The 17,561-nt window shown below is 46.8% G+C and overlaps 1 protein-coding gene across 1 annotated transcript in view; it reads right to left on the bottom strand.

The window, feature by feature from the left end:
• Nucleotides 1-3,999: 3,999 nt before the first annotated feature.
• USP24 (ubiquitin specific peptidase 24) overlaps nt 4,000-17,561 on the bottom strand; it is a 137,026-nt gene continuing 123,464 nt past the window's right edge. The window contains exons 62-68 of the mRNA XM_038537424.1: nt 15,734-15,799; nt 13,058-13,124; nt 11,878-11,956; nt 9,427-9,502; nt 8,951-9,037; nt 8,491-8,601; nt 4,000-6,756 (exon numbers count right to left, since the gene is read on the bottom strand). Coding sequence (XP_038393352.1) covers nt 6,694-6,756; nt 8,491-8,601; nt 8,951-9,037; nt 9,427-9,502; nt 11,878-11,956; nt 13,058-13,124; nt 15,734-15,799 — 549 coding nt within the window. The 3' untranslated portion in view covers nt 4,000-6,693. The remainder of the gene's footprint in view (nt 6,757-8,490; nt 8,602-8,950; nt 9,038-9,426; nt 9,503-11,877; nt 11,957-13,057; nt 13,125-15,733; nt 15,800-17,561) is intronic.

The raw sequence follows: 17,561 nt of genomic DNA, 5'->3' as shown, positions 1-17,561 counted from the left end.
AAATGCACGTGGGAGAGGTTTTTAAAAGCGCGAGCGTGGTGTTTGTGGTCTGGGTGATGCACGTTTGGAGGGCAAGGCCGCCTCGGGCCGGTCTGCTGGCTTGCGTGGAGCGAGGGCTGCGCGCCCCAGGCCATCCCAGGCGCAGGGGACGAGGCCCACTGCTCTTCTCTCCTGGGGGGTCCTTTTTCGTGGAGGAGGAGGGCGGCCAACAATAATGTAATACAGAGTACTTCAAAGGTGCTATGCAGAAAAATAAGGCAAGGCAGGGAAGGGCCTGTTGGGTGGGGGTGCTCAGGAGAGGCCCCAGGGAGAAGGTGGAAGCATCGAGGAACAGTGTTGGGGCAGTGGGAGCAGCCGGGGTGAGGACTGTGAGGTGGGGCACCAGGAGCAGACAGGAGGTGGGTGGGGTGGGGAACGGAGGGAGTCGGGAGGACCAGAGGGGGCAGGACCAGATCGGGTGGGGCCTGAGGGCCACAGTCAGGCCTTTGCACTGGGATTTCGCCTGGGAGAGCTGGGAGCCCTGGGAGCCCTGCAGGGTTCTGAGTCCCGGGTAGGCGCGGGGTGAGGCACACTCAGGGAGTGGGGTGTCTGACCTGGGTGTGAGCAGGTCCATTTTGGCTCCAGGGAAGACTCCAGGGGACAGGACAGAAGCGGGGAGGCCGGCTGTGGATGAGCGGACACCCACTGCGACTGTCCTGCCCGGGGCATGGGGCACTCTGCCCAGTGTGGGAGTGTGGAGTGTCCGGGAACCTGGGGACGCCTGCAGACCCCGTGCGCTCCATGTGGGTGTGGGGTGGGGGGAGCTGGGATGGCTCCCAGGCGCTCCGGGCGGTTGGTGAGGCTGCCGACTGGGATGGGGAGGGCTTGGGATTGGCGGGGCGCTGGGCATCACCTGTGTCCTGCTGGCCTGGCTCCGTGTGTCCCGGTGCCACATGCATGCTTGCTTTTGTCCCTGGGTCCTGGCAGGTCACATGGCCTGTGAGGAGGGCGGAGGCTGGCTGGCTGTGTCTCCCCACCCCACCCTGGGGCCTCCTGCACACTGGGGTTCAACACGGTGGACAACACTGTGTGGTGAGGACCCAGGCCTGGTGAAGAGGCCGTGGGGGGCCATCACCATCTGCTGCCAGAGAGAGCCCTTGGGGGAGCAGGCACCCCAGTGGCCCCAGGGACTGCCCCCCCGGGGGGGATGGTATGTGTGGAAGGGGTCAGGGCCCGGAGCTGTGGTCTCAGGCTTCCTGGTGAGGTTTGAGATGGTTCCTCCTTCCCCCATCCTCTGCCCTCCTCAGCCCAGACCCCAGGGCCCCGGGGACACCTCTGCCTTCCCGGAGCTGTGGTGCTGGCGCTGCGGTGATTGGGGGCTCCCTGCCCAGGAGAACGTGACCACTCAGCCCGGATCACCCTGTCCCCAAACCCATACTGAATGGGAGGCACCCGACATCCCAGCACTTACACAGGTCAAGCTGTGCTCGGCTTCTGGGCAGAAGGACCCCAGGGGCTCCCCAGAGGAGGCAGTCCTCCTCCACGGGTGGGCACTTGAGGGCTGGAAGGGGAAGTGAGTGTGCAACCTCACCTTGCACACTACACTTTGGGGAAGCCTCTCGGGTGCCCTGATCAGTTTTCCACGCCCATGGGGGTGCAGGCTGGCGACACTGATGGGTGATGCTTCCCCAGGTCTGGTTTCTCCACCCACATTCCCACAGGGTTTCAGAGCAGCCCCAGGACAGAAGCCGGGTCTGTTGTACCCGTAGATGGGGACATGAGGCCAGAGTGAACCCATGGTTGGCTGCCAGACCTCGGTTCAAGTCCCTGCTCCTGCAGAGGGATCCCCGTCAGTGTGGTGATCTCACAGGCTCTCCCAGTCCCGCTGCTAGGACTCCCCTGGGACACAGCTTTTGCTGATGATGTTCTCGTACCCACCTCTGGGCCACCGGCCACAGCGAGGTCCAGCCGGAGCGGAGACTGTCCTAGGGGCTTAAGCGGCAGACCTGTGCTTCTTGGTGCTTAGGTGCAGGCATGGCTGTACCGCCAGCATGGCCTGCAGGAGGCATCCCCCAGGCCGACTCTGCAGTTTGCAGGGGAGGCTGCAGGGCCCACACCCCATGTCACCCAGCCCTGGCACCTACCCTTGCCCTGGACACCGTGCTGTCCACACTTCAGGGAGGAAAACATGGGGAACCCGAGAGGAGTGCCTGCCAAGCGTGCCTGCATATAAACCAGATTTGGCCGTGAAGCCAGGTCTCTTTACAGCACAGGCGGCCTGGGGGGTGCCCATCTTTAGAGGGAACCTTCTAAGGCTCAGGAGGGGCACACAGGCCTGAGCAGCACTGAGCCAGGGCGGACACAGGGTGAATGGCTCTGGCAGGTTTGCTGTGACTAGGGCTGGGTAGGGGCTGGGAGGGGGAGGGCAAGTCACCCTCCTTGAACTCCCCCCGCCCCCCACCACCCAAGCAAACAAGCCAGCATTTATCTATTTGGTCTGTTTGTAAATGGCTCTCTCTACTGCCTTTTTATAGCAAGAAGCTTTTCTAGACCTGTTTTGCTTTTGTTAATTCGAAGATATTTATTCTGGTTTTTGTAACATTTTTATTACAGGGTGACCTTTAAAATAAAAGCAACTTTGTCGGGGCATCTGGGTGGCTCAGTGGTTGAGGGCCTGCCTTCGACTCAGGGCATGATCTTGGGGTCCTGGGATCAAGCCCATTGGGCTCCCCACAGGGAACCTGCTTCCCTCTGCCTGTGTCTCTGCCTCTCTCATGAATAAATAAAATCTTTTAAAAAGAAAAAAAAAAGCAACTTTGTCACTCCTGGATTTGACTGTCTAGCGTGCTGCCTTGTTTGTATTAGGCACTTGATAAAAACTTGTGTAATGGTTGAGTAAATCAGGTATTGGATTTATGTCTTAGAAGAAAATCTGTCTTCCCTGGGCCCCCTAGGTGGTAACCCCTCTCTGGTAACTGGTGCCCTTGTGGCGTTCTTGATGCTCTTCCCTCGTGTCCACTGCAAGCTCTGGCTCCTTTTTTCCCTTCTCCCCACGGCAGTCAGTATTTAAGGAATAAGTCAGTTATATAGATGCCTGAGTGCTTCTGTAATTAGTCAGTACTATATTCACGATCACTTGTCATGATTGGAAATTATGAACAGTCTCAGAACTTCCCAGTTTGCAAAGTAGAATTTTGCCATTCAATAAGGGACCTCCCAGCCTCTCTGAGGCTGGTGAGTGTAACTATCTTAAGTCAAAGCTTATCTCTAAGCAGCTCAAAGATAAGGGAATCTGCCTACAAAGCAAAAATCCTCAGCTGTATTTTCTGACAATTTAGCATCATAGAAAGTGATCCAAGAACTTTCCCGATGCCAACAGCCTGAGTGCCAGAAGAAGACTGTGTTCCTCTGTGCACAGGCACCTTGGCCTGCTCCTCGGTGCTGGACATCCCCTTTTCCCCTAGAGGGCAGATTCTGGTGTTGGTTCATGAGATAGCCATCCCTAACTGCTCCATGATTGAGAGAAGGAAATGACTTGGATTTTGCCTATGTTGACAGGTGGTCACTGCAAGTAGGAGAGGAATGGGTGTGGGCCACAGAAAGGGAAAGTCTGCAGCAGCAAAAGGTCCCAGGAAAGGGGAGCCATGTGTGCTGTGCACATGCAGGACATCAGGAGCGAGGCTGACACCCATGGTCTAGAAAGAAGCCCAGCTTGACCAGGGACGTGATTTATACTGGGACCATGTGGGAGGCCTAATGGCCACGGGGCACGTGTTTGTAGGCCATCAGCCTGAGTTGGGTATCCTTGTCCAAGCTTGGCAAATTAATCCTGAAACAGTCAGGCTATCCAGAGGACAGAGCTGCAGAAGGCTCAGAAGACCCATCACCCATCATTATTAAAGAGAGGCCTTACTCATATCAGTGCCAAGTTCTAAAAGCAATCCCAGGGCCATCTGGCAGCAGGCCACAGGCCCCGATGTCCCAGCACCGTGCAGAAGAAGGTAAGTGAGACTCCAGCTCTACATTTTTGAAAAATTTATTTTATACCCTTAGAAGCTAAGAACTCTGCCACTCATGAACCAAATTTAGGATTAAGATTCTCCCTTCGTTTATCTACTTCCTTTTGAAATTTTATAAACAAGATTTTTGTACACAAGAGGTAGCAGAGGGAAATTCCAGTCTGCTTGTTCCAAGCTCAAAAGGTAACTGCACACATCTCCATGTTAGCGGGGAGGGTGGGGCAAGACAGGGTTAAGTCTGAGGACAGATGCTCTAGGTCCTATAATGTCTTCTAGTTGCCAGTGACCGTGTGAGTACTCCAGGAGAAGTCGTGGGCGGGACACCTGCTGGGCTGCTCCTTCGTTTCCCTCCACGGGCAGACTCGGTGCCATGCGGTGGGCCTCATGAAGGGAGTGTCTTGAGAACACACAGCATTGAGTTAGTTGTGCAATTCCTACTCGATGTGCAGACCATTTTGAAAGATTTATAAAAACATCTTCGTCCAAAAAATTGGCAGTAAAAATGACAACTCTTCCAAGGTAAGCCTGTCATAAGTGTCACTTTAAAAAAAAGTCATCAGCAGGTTTGTTGTAGACTGCAGCCGCTGGAAATCAAGTGGTTCCTGGCAAAGGGCATGATGGTCATTGCAGCAACAACACAAACTTAACCAGAGCGTATGACACACAACAGTGACGGGTGATCTTGATGGAGCCTTACAGTGAGAACAGCAGGTGCTGGGGGCTGTGGGAGGCGTTGTTTCCATAGGAAATAAGGGACTAGAAGTGGCAATTTCACTCCTGAATTTGGGCTCCTGAGAGTGCAGTTGCCAGCGATGATGTCCCAACACAGATCATCACTGGCATTTCAAGGTCATGTTCTACACAATTGTTTCATGATGGGGTGGAGAGAAGGCGGAGGATAGAGTAGGGAAAACAGTAGGACGTGGTAATATTTAGGTACTCAAAATCAATTTTAAAACATCACATTTGGAATTCCAAGAACAGCAGAACCATATAAAATTTGCCAACTCCTTCTGACCAATTCTCTGAGGGTGCAGTTCTGCTCTAAATGCAGCCCCATCTGCACGGTGTCCTTGACAGTGGCCATCGCTGGGCTGCGGGGGCTGCAGACATGCATACAAACTGCGGTCCAGCTGCACAGTTACTTCAACGTTCAGTAGTGAAGGGGCTGGGTGCTGGAGCGCACAGTGATGAAAGCGGTCTGTCCTGTGTCCACGCAATGCGAAAGCCACCAAAAAGGCACTTTGGGGCTGGCCATGCCTCTCTGACTTGGCAAATCTAACCAACAGGGGTGACCTGGCACTTCCTAAGCTTCCCCAGTTCCGTGCACGGTGAGTTAGAAACAAGGCAGAACACCTAACTAAAGGCAAAATTGGGTTGAAGATGGGTGTAGAAACTCAAAATACAAAACGTACAAATATATGAAATACGTTGGCATATCCCCTTCTCCCCTCTGGAAAAGGGAAGCTGGTATCTAATCTGAAATGAGTGGGTGGTGCTTTACTGCTTTACTCGGGAAATACCGACACACGATGGATAGCTGTTCAATTACTTTCTGGTTATTTCCGGGAAAATAAATCTTGTCTCTTCAGTGTTCTTAGTCATGTTGAAGAGAAACAAAGTGTCAAGTTCCTTCTCTGCATTAAAATTACTACAACTCACAGAGCAGCACTTCTCAACTCAAATACTTAACTTCATATACAACCAGTACCAAGGGTTTCAGTAATTATATTTTAAGCAAAAGCAAATGATTGCAGATCACATGATTTAAGACTACAGTTTATTCAATATGTCTCCAAGCATTAAAAAGATGATTTTATGAAGTCAAACTCACTAAAATTATAATTTAAAGTGCTCTTTCTGTTTTCAAAATTTGGGGAAAAATTCCATAACTTCTTTAGTGATTGATGTCATAGAATGCACCTTGTACTTCTGGAGGACTTTTTTTTTTAATTAAAAAAAATTTTTTTATTGCTCTTTTCAACCTCAATTATATCAGAAAAATACCTTAAAGAGCATAATAAGTTTCCCAATTTTTGATCCTGGTAACATTTCATCAAGATCCAACTTTATGCCCAGGGCTCGCATTCTGACCCGTCTGAAATTCTATACAAATAGGGAGACATATTAAATACAAAGGTCTGTGTAAACGGAGTTCTTTAACTACTATTTTACAATGAAAAGGAATTGTATCGCCTATCTTTACATCATTTTAAATTGGATATTCCTATTCAATGTTACTGCAAGATTAAAAATTTGCCCTCACATATCTAAAGGCAGCTTGCTTTTTTTTTTTTTTTTTTAAATATAAAAACCAAAGGAATTTCTTTTGTAGCATCGTAGAGAAAGCAACAGCTTTACCCCATTCCCTCTTGTATGTTTGTGTAACGACAAAGTCTGCCACCGGTTTTATTTCCTAGAATCTCCACACAGATGTGAAGCCATGTGTGGACTGTGCCCCAGGACAGCTGATCCAGAGACAGTTCTCCCGTTGCCACACAGCTCCTGAACCTTCTCCAGGGGGCAAGAGTGCCTTCTTTAAAAACACACACTCCTCTGAGATCATGACGGGTTCCCCTAGTCCAAGCTTCGGGCTCTTCTAAAGGGCTCAAGGGTGAGAATCTGATTTCAAAACAGCGCTGAGCACCCGCAACTGAGCTGTGACTCCTCACTGTGCACCGGGCGGGCTGTTCCTCTAGGGATCCACATCGTCAAGGTCACTTCTCAACTCACCAATCATCATGGGGGACTCTGAACCCTTCGAGAAAGAGAAGGAAGTCCAATTCACAGACAGTAAAGTGAGAGAAAAGTTGCTCTAGGCCCACTGATTTATTTGTGTTGGGTAAACGTGTGCATTTAACAACTAAATGTTTATTGCAGGGTAATAAAACCTAACTGCAACACTCCTATTCAGCAGTGCCTGATTATGCAAAACTCTCATTCCTATGTTCTCACGTAATCACTGAAAGCACCCAGTGACCTACCTCAGATCACCATGCCACTAGGCAACAGAGCACACAGCACTCACACAGCTCAGGGGAGTTGCTCAGGGGAGTAATGTGATAGAATTGCTTTGGGCTGGGCACGGAGCCACACTGCTGAAGATGGCCCTGGTCACTCCTGAATTCTGCTTCCATCCCCAGCTGGGGAACTTTGCTTACACGCCAACAAAGATCTGAATGCCTGCTGTGTGTCCTGGGACTCATCTAGCTGGGGGTAGGGGTGGGGAAGGAGAAGGGAGTCTCTGCAAAGTGACCCATAAAGCCAAGTGGAAGACAGACAGGGGTGAGTAGGGGAGGCCCGAGGTAGAAGGAAAAAGGGTATCTGATAAACTACAAGGCGGCCACTGGTATCCAGAACTCAGCAAACGAAGCAGGGAAAGGTGGGCAGGGGCCAAATCAAGCAGGACTGTGCTGAAGATTCCAGCCCTTACCCTGATGGGAATGGAGAGCCATGAAGGGTTTAAGCAGACGAAGCAAAGGAAGCAAGAGCGAGGCACAGAGTTGTCATGAAGCACTAAGGTGCTTATGACAATGGAACAGATGCCCGGGAGCTATTTAAAAGGTCAAACTGAGGGAAGCCTGGGTGGCTCAGCGATTGAGCATCTGCCTTTGGCCCAGGACATGATCCTGGAGTTCTTGGATCGAGTCCCACGTTGGGCTCCCTGCATGGAGCCTGCTTCGCCCTCTGCCTGTCTCTGCCTCTGTCTGTCTCTCATGCATAAATAAGTAAAATCTTAAAAACAAAACAAAACAAAATAACAAAACAAAACAAAAAAAACCCAGAAATGATTCCCTTCTCTAAAGTCAGGGTAACAGGGACCTTATCAGGTGGTTGTGAGGATTTGAGGGTTAAAAAAAATGGCATCATCAAGACTCATTTAATGAGGCCTTTGTGCCAAGCCCTGTGGTGGAATTCCAGAGGAGCCCGCCCTCATGGGAGGTTAGCCAGGCTGAGGGCAGGCACGACACACTCCATGACGTTTCCACCTGCTTAGTCAGTAAGTATTCTATATGTACTTCACTCCTTTTTCTACTAGGCTGAGCAGTACTGAAAATGTTTTTTTTTTTTTTTTTTTTAAATAAGCTTAAAATTATTCTTTTATTCCCCTGACAAGTATATTTCAGTAGCCCTTCCCTTCAAGGATCTGTGTTTCTAGGAAGGCTGGTAAGAGCCAAAAAGATGGAAGAGGGGATTTGTCACAACCCCACAGAATGCAGAGAACCAGCTGGAATGAACACCTCTGTGGCCGTGCTTTATCAGGCCTACCTCTGGGATGCCTGCACTGCTAGCCAGAGACAGGTCAGAGCCTCATTGTAACTGTTGTCTGCAGCACTGTTCCACTCTGTAGGCACATTGCTGGTGAGCCCTGGGCAGGGATCACCAGAGGGTGGAGCTGGGGTCTCCTTTTTTCTTGATTAAGGAAATTCTTTTTGGAAAATTTCAGAGCAGGTGGCACCCTTTCCCATGAGGATGTGGGCTATAGCAATACCTGTTGTAAATGCCTCTCTCCGTTCTCATTTGCGGGACTGCTCTCCGACCCATTACTGCTTCCAGATTGCTCTTTCTCATTCAGCAAAGCTGTGGCATAGGCTAATGTGTCCTGTGAGAGATTTAGACACAAGAGGAAAAAGTCAGGCGATGTGCAGTGGCAGCAGTACCACCAAAGAAGTCGATCCTTCACTTGATCTTTGGAGGCAGTGGGAGCCTCCAGGTAGTGTCTTCCCGGCAGCCACCAAGGCACCCTTTAACCTCTGCTACCCACATTGCTTTTCTTCTGGCACCTAATTTGCCAGTTGCCCGACAACATGCTCTCTCTTCATAGAAATTCGCTTCTTCTGTCTTCTCATTTTGAACCTCACACCCCTTGTCTCTGAGACTGGCTTGTGAGAAACACCGAAAATCCTATCTATGGGATTTTGAGCCATGCCAAACCAAAAGAGAAGCCTCACCTGAGCCGAAATTGTTCGCTGAAAGGTTTTTCCAGTTGATGTTTCATTAGAGACATTACTCTGTGGTGTCCAATAATGTTCTGACATCTGAGATGGAAGGTCAAAAATGCCATCAGAGATGACAAGCCCACATGAGTCCATAATTACCATCAGTAGATATTTGAATATAAAAAGCACCTAACATAGCACACTGATCCTCCCAGATTTTCTATCACAACAGGGTTTCACGTCCAGTCTTAAGAGCTCAGGGAACTACTCCATCTTATATAATCACCCCTCCTCTCTCACCCATAAAGTTAAGACACCATGTTAAGATAGGAACTTCAGGCGTAGTGACAGGTATCATCAACTGTACTGAAAAAAGTTTGAAGTCTGAAAATAATCAAGGCTAGTCTCCAAATGAAGAGATTCTTCCTGACTAGGTGAGTTGTTATTGATTCCTGTGTGATAGCCAGCAAAGTTCAAACTGCACTTACCTTCTTTTGCAGCCACTGTACGGCCCAGCTCCAATGGTGGGAATTCTCCTTGAAGTAGTCCTTAGCAGCAGGACACCTGGCAGGTGGGAATTTGTAATAGACAAAGGCTTTCCCTGCACATATGCTTATTTAATCTATATTACCTTTTGATTTTGATCCACAAATACTATCTTCATTAAAGTTCAGTTGTCTTTATTTAAATTTTCACTTGTTTTGGTTTGGATACATTCCTATGTATTAACTTCAAAAGGTAGGAAAAGGTAAATACATAGTGAAAAGTCTTTTATCTAGGACTACCTCACCCACTCAATCCTATTACAATTCAAAGATGGCAACTAAAACATAAAATTAAACAGAAACATCCCATAACACACTGTCCATTTAAATCATTTTTTTTAAAATTTTTTATTTATTTATGATAGTCACACAGAGAGAGAGAGAGAGGCAGAGACATAGGCAGAGGGAGAAGCAGGCTCCAGGCACCGGGAGCCCGATGTGGGATTCGATCCCGGGTCTCCAGGATCGCGCCTTGGACCAAAGGCAGGCGCCAAACCGCTGCGCCACCCAGGGATCCCCACACTGTCCATTTAATAACAGAAATAAGGGACGCTTAGGTGGCTCAGGGGTTAAGCATCTGGATTCAGCCCAGGGCGTGATCCTGGAGTCCTGAGATCGAGTCCCACATCAGGCTCCCTGCATGAAGCCTTCTTCCTCTGCCTGTGTCTCTGCCTCTCTCTCTCCCTCTGTGTCTCTCATGAATAAATAAAATCTTAAAAAAAATCTTTAAAAAAAATAACAACATAAATGAGTCTTAAATTTTTGTGATTTGAGTAAGAATGATATTATGAGAAAAACAATTTTAGAAAGCTGTCCTTCATACTCAGACAGTACTGACAGTGATGATGTCTGTACAGAATGGAGGGATGGAGAACACAGAAATATATACATAAAGACACTCATGGGCTGGCATCAGACACACCATGTGGCCCCAGTATGACCTGGAAATGCCACTTAGGTGAACACTTATGCTGCCAACATCAAGCCTAATTAACGCACCCACAATTGTGGCAGGACAGTCTCCACCTGTGTTCACAATGCTATGTCATCTGGAAGATGCACATTCACGCGTTATTTCAACTAGGCATACAATCTGTTCAAGACGCTCAGATGTAGCAGCAGCTTGAGCCCAACAGATTTCTTACTCTTATTTTGGCATAAATGTAAGAATGGCAATCCCCATGCTGAAGAATCAGTAAAAATCTGGTGCAGAATCAATTAAGCTGTAAGGCAGGCTTGGTGTGGGACCCGGCGGTGGCAGGGCAGTCCACTCAGTAACCTGGGGGGGGGGGGCATGCAGCTGCTTGTGCTCTGTGTGCCCACACTCTATGCAAGGGAGTTGAGACCGCATGCCACTAAGGTTCCTTTGAACACTGAGAACCCCTGCTTCCCAACTGTCTGTCAACTAATAAATGGACAAACAAAATGTGGTATAGCTATACAGTGGCATAGTGTTCAGCCTTAAAGAAGGAAGAAGTTCTGGCACAGGCTACACCTTGGATGAACATGGGGCACCTCATGCTGAGTGAAATAAATAAGCGGCACAAAAGACAAATAACTGGGTGATTCCACGTATAGGAGCAGTGCAATTCGTCCAGTTCAGAGAGAGGAAGTATAAGGATGGCTGCCAGGGGGAGGGGGAATAGTTCCTGTAGAATCAGGACAGACTTTGAACTTGGGCAGATGAGGAGGTTTGGGAAACGGATGGTATGATAACGTGAAGGCACTTAATGCCCCTGCTTCGTAAACCTAAAAATGGTTAAAATGACAAATTTTATGTTGTCTGTATTTTGCTACAATTAAATAAAAAGGGAAAAAGAACCTGTGCCTTAAAGTGCGTCTGTCTCTGCTCTGACTGCACGCAAGGCCACGTACACCTACACCACCCATGTTGTGAGGCCCACAGCGCCTGCCCTTGAGGAGGTGTTGCAATGATTCAGTGCAAGCAAGATAACGTATTTAGCACAGTGCCTGGGGTCCTAAGTGTAAGGAGCTGTAAAAGGATTCTGCCTTTTGAGAGGCTGTTTTGAAAGTGAGGATTTAGAAACTGACAGAGCTGGCAGGGAAGTTACATTTAAGCCATCTCAAGTGCAAGTTCGTGAACCCTTGCTGTGAAGGTCCTCGAATCTGTCTCGATTCTTGCCTTTCCTGCATAAGACCTGCTGGTTTAGCCTTTTTTTTCTTGGGTTCCATAAGACCTGCTGCTCCTCTGACATCCCTCCCTCACATCTCTCGGAGATCATGGAGATCACGTGAATATGTTTCCAAACCATCCAAAACATGCCCTGAGTCAGGCTCTCTAGGAACAAAACCAAGGTAGATTTTTTCCCCAGTCATATTTGACTTGCAACTGAAAACACCATTTCCAATGGTGAATTTTGAGTCAATACTTACTTTTGAGCAAGAGTTACAAGAAATTTGACACACTGGTAGCAGCGACTGCTGTCCACATGGTTGCTGTGGTGCATCAGGGCTGAGTGAAAAGAAGAGGGAATTGTGACAAGAAAGCACACGGAGAGTGGGTCCCAGTAACACCACTCTCGTTCTGAACATTCACAACCAACTAGTTTTAGTAGCAGAGAAGGCACTTAACTAAAAGCATGGTGGTTGGTGCTGGCTCAATTCTAATGGACAGAAACACTACTTTAAATGGTATTCCAGAAACTTATGTGGCAGTGGAAGTTTAGCTTTTAGAACTGAAAGGAACTAAGCTGATTATTCACTCAGAAACCTTCAAACATTGAAGTGATAACACTGTAAGTTTGATAAATGGGAAATTTACGATATTAGTTTGTTTCAACAAATACTTTCTGCTCTGTTCTTTGTGGATGTAAAAATAAATAGTCCTTGGTCTGTCTGCTCTTGCAAAGTCTATGGTCTGGAAGTTACAGAGAACCTGGGTGCCACTTGGAGGCCTGCAATGTCGTAGCTACACAACTTTTTTAGCTTACATTTCTCTGCTGTGATAAAAGGAGGTCTTAAATCTCTTGCCACAGAGCAAAATCTACAATGACTCAGATTAACTGGGGATACTGGTGGGATGGTGGGTGTTGGAGAGGACAATTTCTAACCACTCTTTTTCTAAGAAATGGCTCATTAAAGCCACCTTAGCTTTCTGAAGAAAACTCTGCAAAAAGCTCATTTCAAAAGCTGAAAATGTACTTTTTCAGGTACATTCACACCACAAGTTAAAAAAAAAAATCCCATTTCATGAGCTTGATGACACATCTTGAGCCCGAAGTTTTACTCTTTCCCTCCTCAATGGCTGCAATGCATTGATTGAAAGACTTTTGGCATCAGAAAGTAACCTTTAGCTTGTTGACTCTTAGCTGACCCAGTAAAAGGACCCTGAGCTGCACCTTGCTGACTAAAGTGGAGAGTGTCCAGCTGATAAGATCCTTTGGTTTCACCTCTCCTGACCAGAATGTGGGAGCCCATGACCCCAACAGGCCTCTTCCAGAGCCGCTGCTGGGGCACAGTGCCGAGGCAGACTGGTTGGGGAGGAGGCCAGCCAGAACAAGAGGCTGTCTGCATGTCTGCTATAGACATTTCTCAGGAAGGCCAAGGTACTTGCCTAATAAACCGTTTTCTGTCTCAAATACAAATTTGACCCGCTCCACTTGTATGGGATCTTCAATGACCTATGACAGGAAGGAAACAAAGGCTGGTAAATAAAAAAAGGAACTTGTGTAATGCCACTCACTGGGGTCTTTTTGATTCTGTTCGATGAATGGATAAAGAAGATGCAGTTTAGATATATAGCACTACTACTCAGCCATTAAAAAAAAAAAAAGAAATCTTGCCATTTGTAATGACATGGCTGGAACTGGAGGATATTATGCTAAGTAAAATAAGAAAACAATTATCATATGATCTTACTCATATGTGGAAATTAAGAAACAAAGCAGGATCATAGGGGAAGAGAGGAAAGAATAAAACAAGATGAAATCAGAGAGAAAGACAAACCATAAGAGACTCTTAATCACAGGAAACAAACAGGATCGCTGGATGGGGGAGATGGGGTAATTGGGTGATGGGCATTAAGGAGGTCACGTGATGTCATGAGCACCGGGTATTATATAAGACTGATGAATCAGTGACCTCTACCTCTGAAACCAATACGTTTTATGTTAATTAGCTGAATTTAAATGAAATTAAAAAAAAAAGATTCTGTTCAAGAGATTACTTCAGTTCTTGACTTAACAAAATCCAATACAAATGAACATGTCACTGGCACATACCTCAATAAATCTTATTTTATTTTATTTAAGTACAATCTACTCCCCATTGTGGAGCTTGAACTCACAATCTGAAGATCAAGAGACACATGCTCTCTGACTGAACCAGCCAGGGCCTCCTTAAATTTTAAACCGAAGATGAACAATTTTAAGTAATAGTTGAAGATCCACTCATTTCCTATGTATATGTCCTTACCCACTACCCTCTATAGTTCTCTAGAGGAAGGTACAGTGGGCTACAAGGATGTAAATTTCACGATCCCAAGCATCTGAATTGTGTATCCAAACCATGTCAGAGTTTTGTTACAATTCAGCTCTACACGCAGCATGGAGGTTTGTACTGCCATGCTACACTGGGCTGGAACCGTGCCCTGCTCACAGCTGTACCTCTAGTGCCGGGTGCTGAACTGTGCACAGGGCCATAAGCTAAGTGGTTTGCTGCTGAGCAGATGAACAATACACAGTCCTACTCCTGAGGAGCAACAATCTTCTATATTTTATAAAAAGTACTAGGATCAAAAAGAGGTAAAAGACCAGAGAGATGGGCTTTTTATAAACACCACCCATGATGTCTTTCCTCGTTCAGAAGTGTTTATTAAATGACCAGCCTGTGCCCAGGCCTATGTGAAGTCTTGGGAACCTGAAGGGAACCCAGTCTCTCCTATTAGGGAGCCTTGGGCTAGACACTCATCGGCTCACATCCAGTCACTTCAGTCTACTGTTTTTCTTTCCCAAGTAAGTGGAGGCCTAGCCCTTGTCACCTCTGCTCTGTCTCTCCTCTGTACAGGCCTTGCTACTTCTCAGATTATTGGCACATGCACCAAGGTGGTCTTTCAGTTCCAATCTGGCTTCCTTCCTCTGTCAGTCCTTCAAAACAAGTGCCAGGGGAACCCTTCTAACCTAAATCAAGTCATAACACTTTCCTGTTAAAGCCCACCCACAGCACCTACCAATGATGACGGAGATTGCAAACTGAAATGTCTACAGAGGCCAGGGATGACAAGAAACGAACAAAGTAGGCTAGGTATGATGCTGTGGAGCCGTGAGGACAGAGGCAGACCGCACAGCATGTGCCTCATTGGGGGGTGCCAGCTGCTAACCGCACTAGGTGACTGGGGAAATGGGGCCAATTCACCATACTACTGGTTTCTCAACATGGGTCAGGATCTAGATATTATAAAACAAAACAACTTTAGGTCAAATAAAACAGGCATATAGGCTGAACCTGGCCACTAGTGTGCAGCCAAGGGCCTATGGGAAAAAGCCCACATGCTCTGGGCACCTGCAACCTTTCATGATGTGGTCGAGCTTTTCCCCTCAAGTTCTCATCAGCTCCCTCTTCTCCTGGTCATGCCACTTATTTACAGTCCCTGCACACCAGCTCTGGTGGCCAGTGTGGGCTCTGGGGCCAGCTCCTTGGCTCAAATCTTGCTCTGTCACTTTAATGCAAGCGTGGCGCCTTGGGCAAATCCCTCCACTTTGCTAAGCTCTACTTTCTAACAATAATGTATTTTACTGCTTCTCAAGTGAATTCTCTGCATTCAATACTTCTGAAATGTATCCTATAGTCAATTACATGCCAGTTTCTTGGCTTGTAAACAGTATCTTTAGTAGTACACAGAGTCCAGGGTGTCTTAGATTTGAATGAACTGTAGAGCCAGCAATTTACCTCTGGCAGTCTTAACGTTTAAAGGAGGCAAGGTCTGTGCGTAGCAGGGTCCTTCAGCCACAGGAAAGCCGTCTCTGCCACTAGCTGGTTCTCTGCTCTGTCACCGCCTGTCCTTGTCTGGCCCCTTCCCTGAACTGTGAGCCCCTGCGAGGTGGTTCTCCTACCACTTGCCTCTCAGGCAGTAAGTGAAAACCATGACTGACCTCGATGTACTCAGGGATGACTCAGTGCAGACCAAGTGAGTGCAAAATGGTACAAGGACACACAGCTTTATTATTTACAAATACGTGCTCACTAGTGAACATAACCAACACCATGAGAGGATCGGAACATTTTCACTTACCAGTATCTCATGAAGTAGCTGGAACGTATTCTTTAGCTCATGGGGTGGAGCTGTTTCTAGTTGATTCTGAAATATTTTTTAAAAGCATAAAAATTCCAGTGAGCCTTCAGTAGAAAGCTTATCAGAGTGGCGAGCACCAGAACTGGCTGCAAACTCTACTCTTACCACTATCACCTGCCCTCTCTGGGCTTCAGTTTGCCCAATTGCTAAGCCTGGACCAGCACAGTCTCTATGGATTGTGGCATGGCAACACTGTGATACTTTACTATGAAATTAGGAAGGAGAGAGGAGAAAGGCAGGAAGACAGAGCTTTTAGTGAACAGGCTCAAATTTCTGCTTCTATACATATCCTTTATATGTATAGATACATATTCTATTTGGTTTTCCAGAATATGTGCTCTGGGTTAAGTACACTATGAGGATGTATATAAGAAAAGTCAGTTTATGAAAATGCAGACTCTGCTGAGACAAAATAAGGAAGGTGTGAAGGTTTGTCAGAGTCACACTGTGCTGTGCACTTTGGCAACCTTGTGCATGTGCGCCACGAGAGGGGACGTGGCATTACACAACCACCCTCCCAGGCACTAGCGCTGGCACAAAGGAGGCACCCTGGGTGTCACAGCTCACTGAATCTTCACACTCTGTGAGGTCAAGTCAGACTTCTCCCAGCCTGACAGCAGAGGTCATATAAAGAGTAAAGAAGAGAAACTCCGTCACCTGTGATACAGGGTTTCACAGATAAAGGCTGAGGGAAACATGTTTTAGCAAGAGCCTGGATTATGTGTCCACATAATCCCCTGACCACCTGCTGCTTGTGAACACTTCATGTGTCACTATTACAAATCCTGACACAGGTATGAACGCGTGGCAGAAACTACTATATGCAGTGTAAATTTAACAAAAGAGGCCTGGAAGGATACATACCAAGGTGACAGTACTGACCCTTGGGACAGGGCAGACAGGGGACAATGGTGATTGGTAGTGGGCCAAGTGGGCTTTGGCCTTACTTGTATGTTTTAATCTTTCACAAAGCAGATGCCGACAGGTAATTAAAAATTAAAGATGAAAAACTAAAAAACAAAAACCTGATAAAAATACATGCAGGCTGATTGGTTTTTCTGGTAGGACCTAGAAAGGCAGTGAACAACATGGTTAAGGGCACGGCCGTGGAGCCAGACTGCCAATGTTCAAATTCCCACTCTGCCACTGGGCAAGTTACTTACTCTGTGCCTCAGTTTCTCAACTGTAAAATGGTGACGATAACAGTATTTACATCACAGGACTACTTGAGAATTGGGTGAATTAAATATGTACCATGCCTAGAACAGTGCTTGGAGCAACATATATAAGGGTAATTACGACACTGGTCAGAGCTTCCTTATGAACTATATTGCCAACCTATTTTTGATTTTTAAATTGTCTAGGAAAAGGACCTGAAGTTGGAAAGCTATTTTACATAATAATTGTCACCAAAGCATATCATTAACTATAAAATATATTCTAAATAGCTAAAAATTAAGCCCAGTGCAAAATGCCTCACTAGGAAGGGAATGGCTAAGTAAATTATGGTAAATGAGTAAATGAAATATCCTCAGCGGTAATGTAATGATATGAAAAAATACTTATAATGCCCAAGTGAAAAAAAGACATAGAATCATAAAGACAGTAAAATTTTAATCATGTTAAAATACATGCACAGAAAATAAAAGGGAGACCTAGGAGAATGTTCATGGTGATTAGCAATGAATGGTGAGACTCTGAGTTCTTTTTATTCTTTTTTTTTTTTTTTTAATGAGCCTGTATGTTTTTATAATTAAGAAAAGCAACT

This window comes from Canis lupus, chromosome 5 (genome assembly GCF_011100685.1).
Source record: "Canis lupus familiaris isolate Mischka breed German Shepherd chromosome 5, alternate assembly UU_Cfam_GSD_1.0, whole genome shotgun sequence".
Classification (NCBI taxonomy): domain Eukaryota; kingdom Metazoa; phylum Chordata; class Mammalia; order Carnivora; family Canidae; genus Canis; species Canis lupus.
The sequence above is the reverse complement of the archived record's forward strand: the minus strand, read 5'-3'. Positions and strand labels throughout refer to the sequence as shown.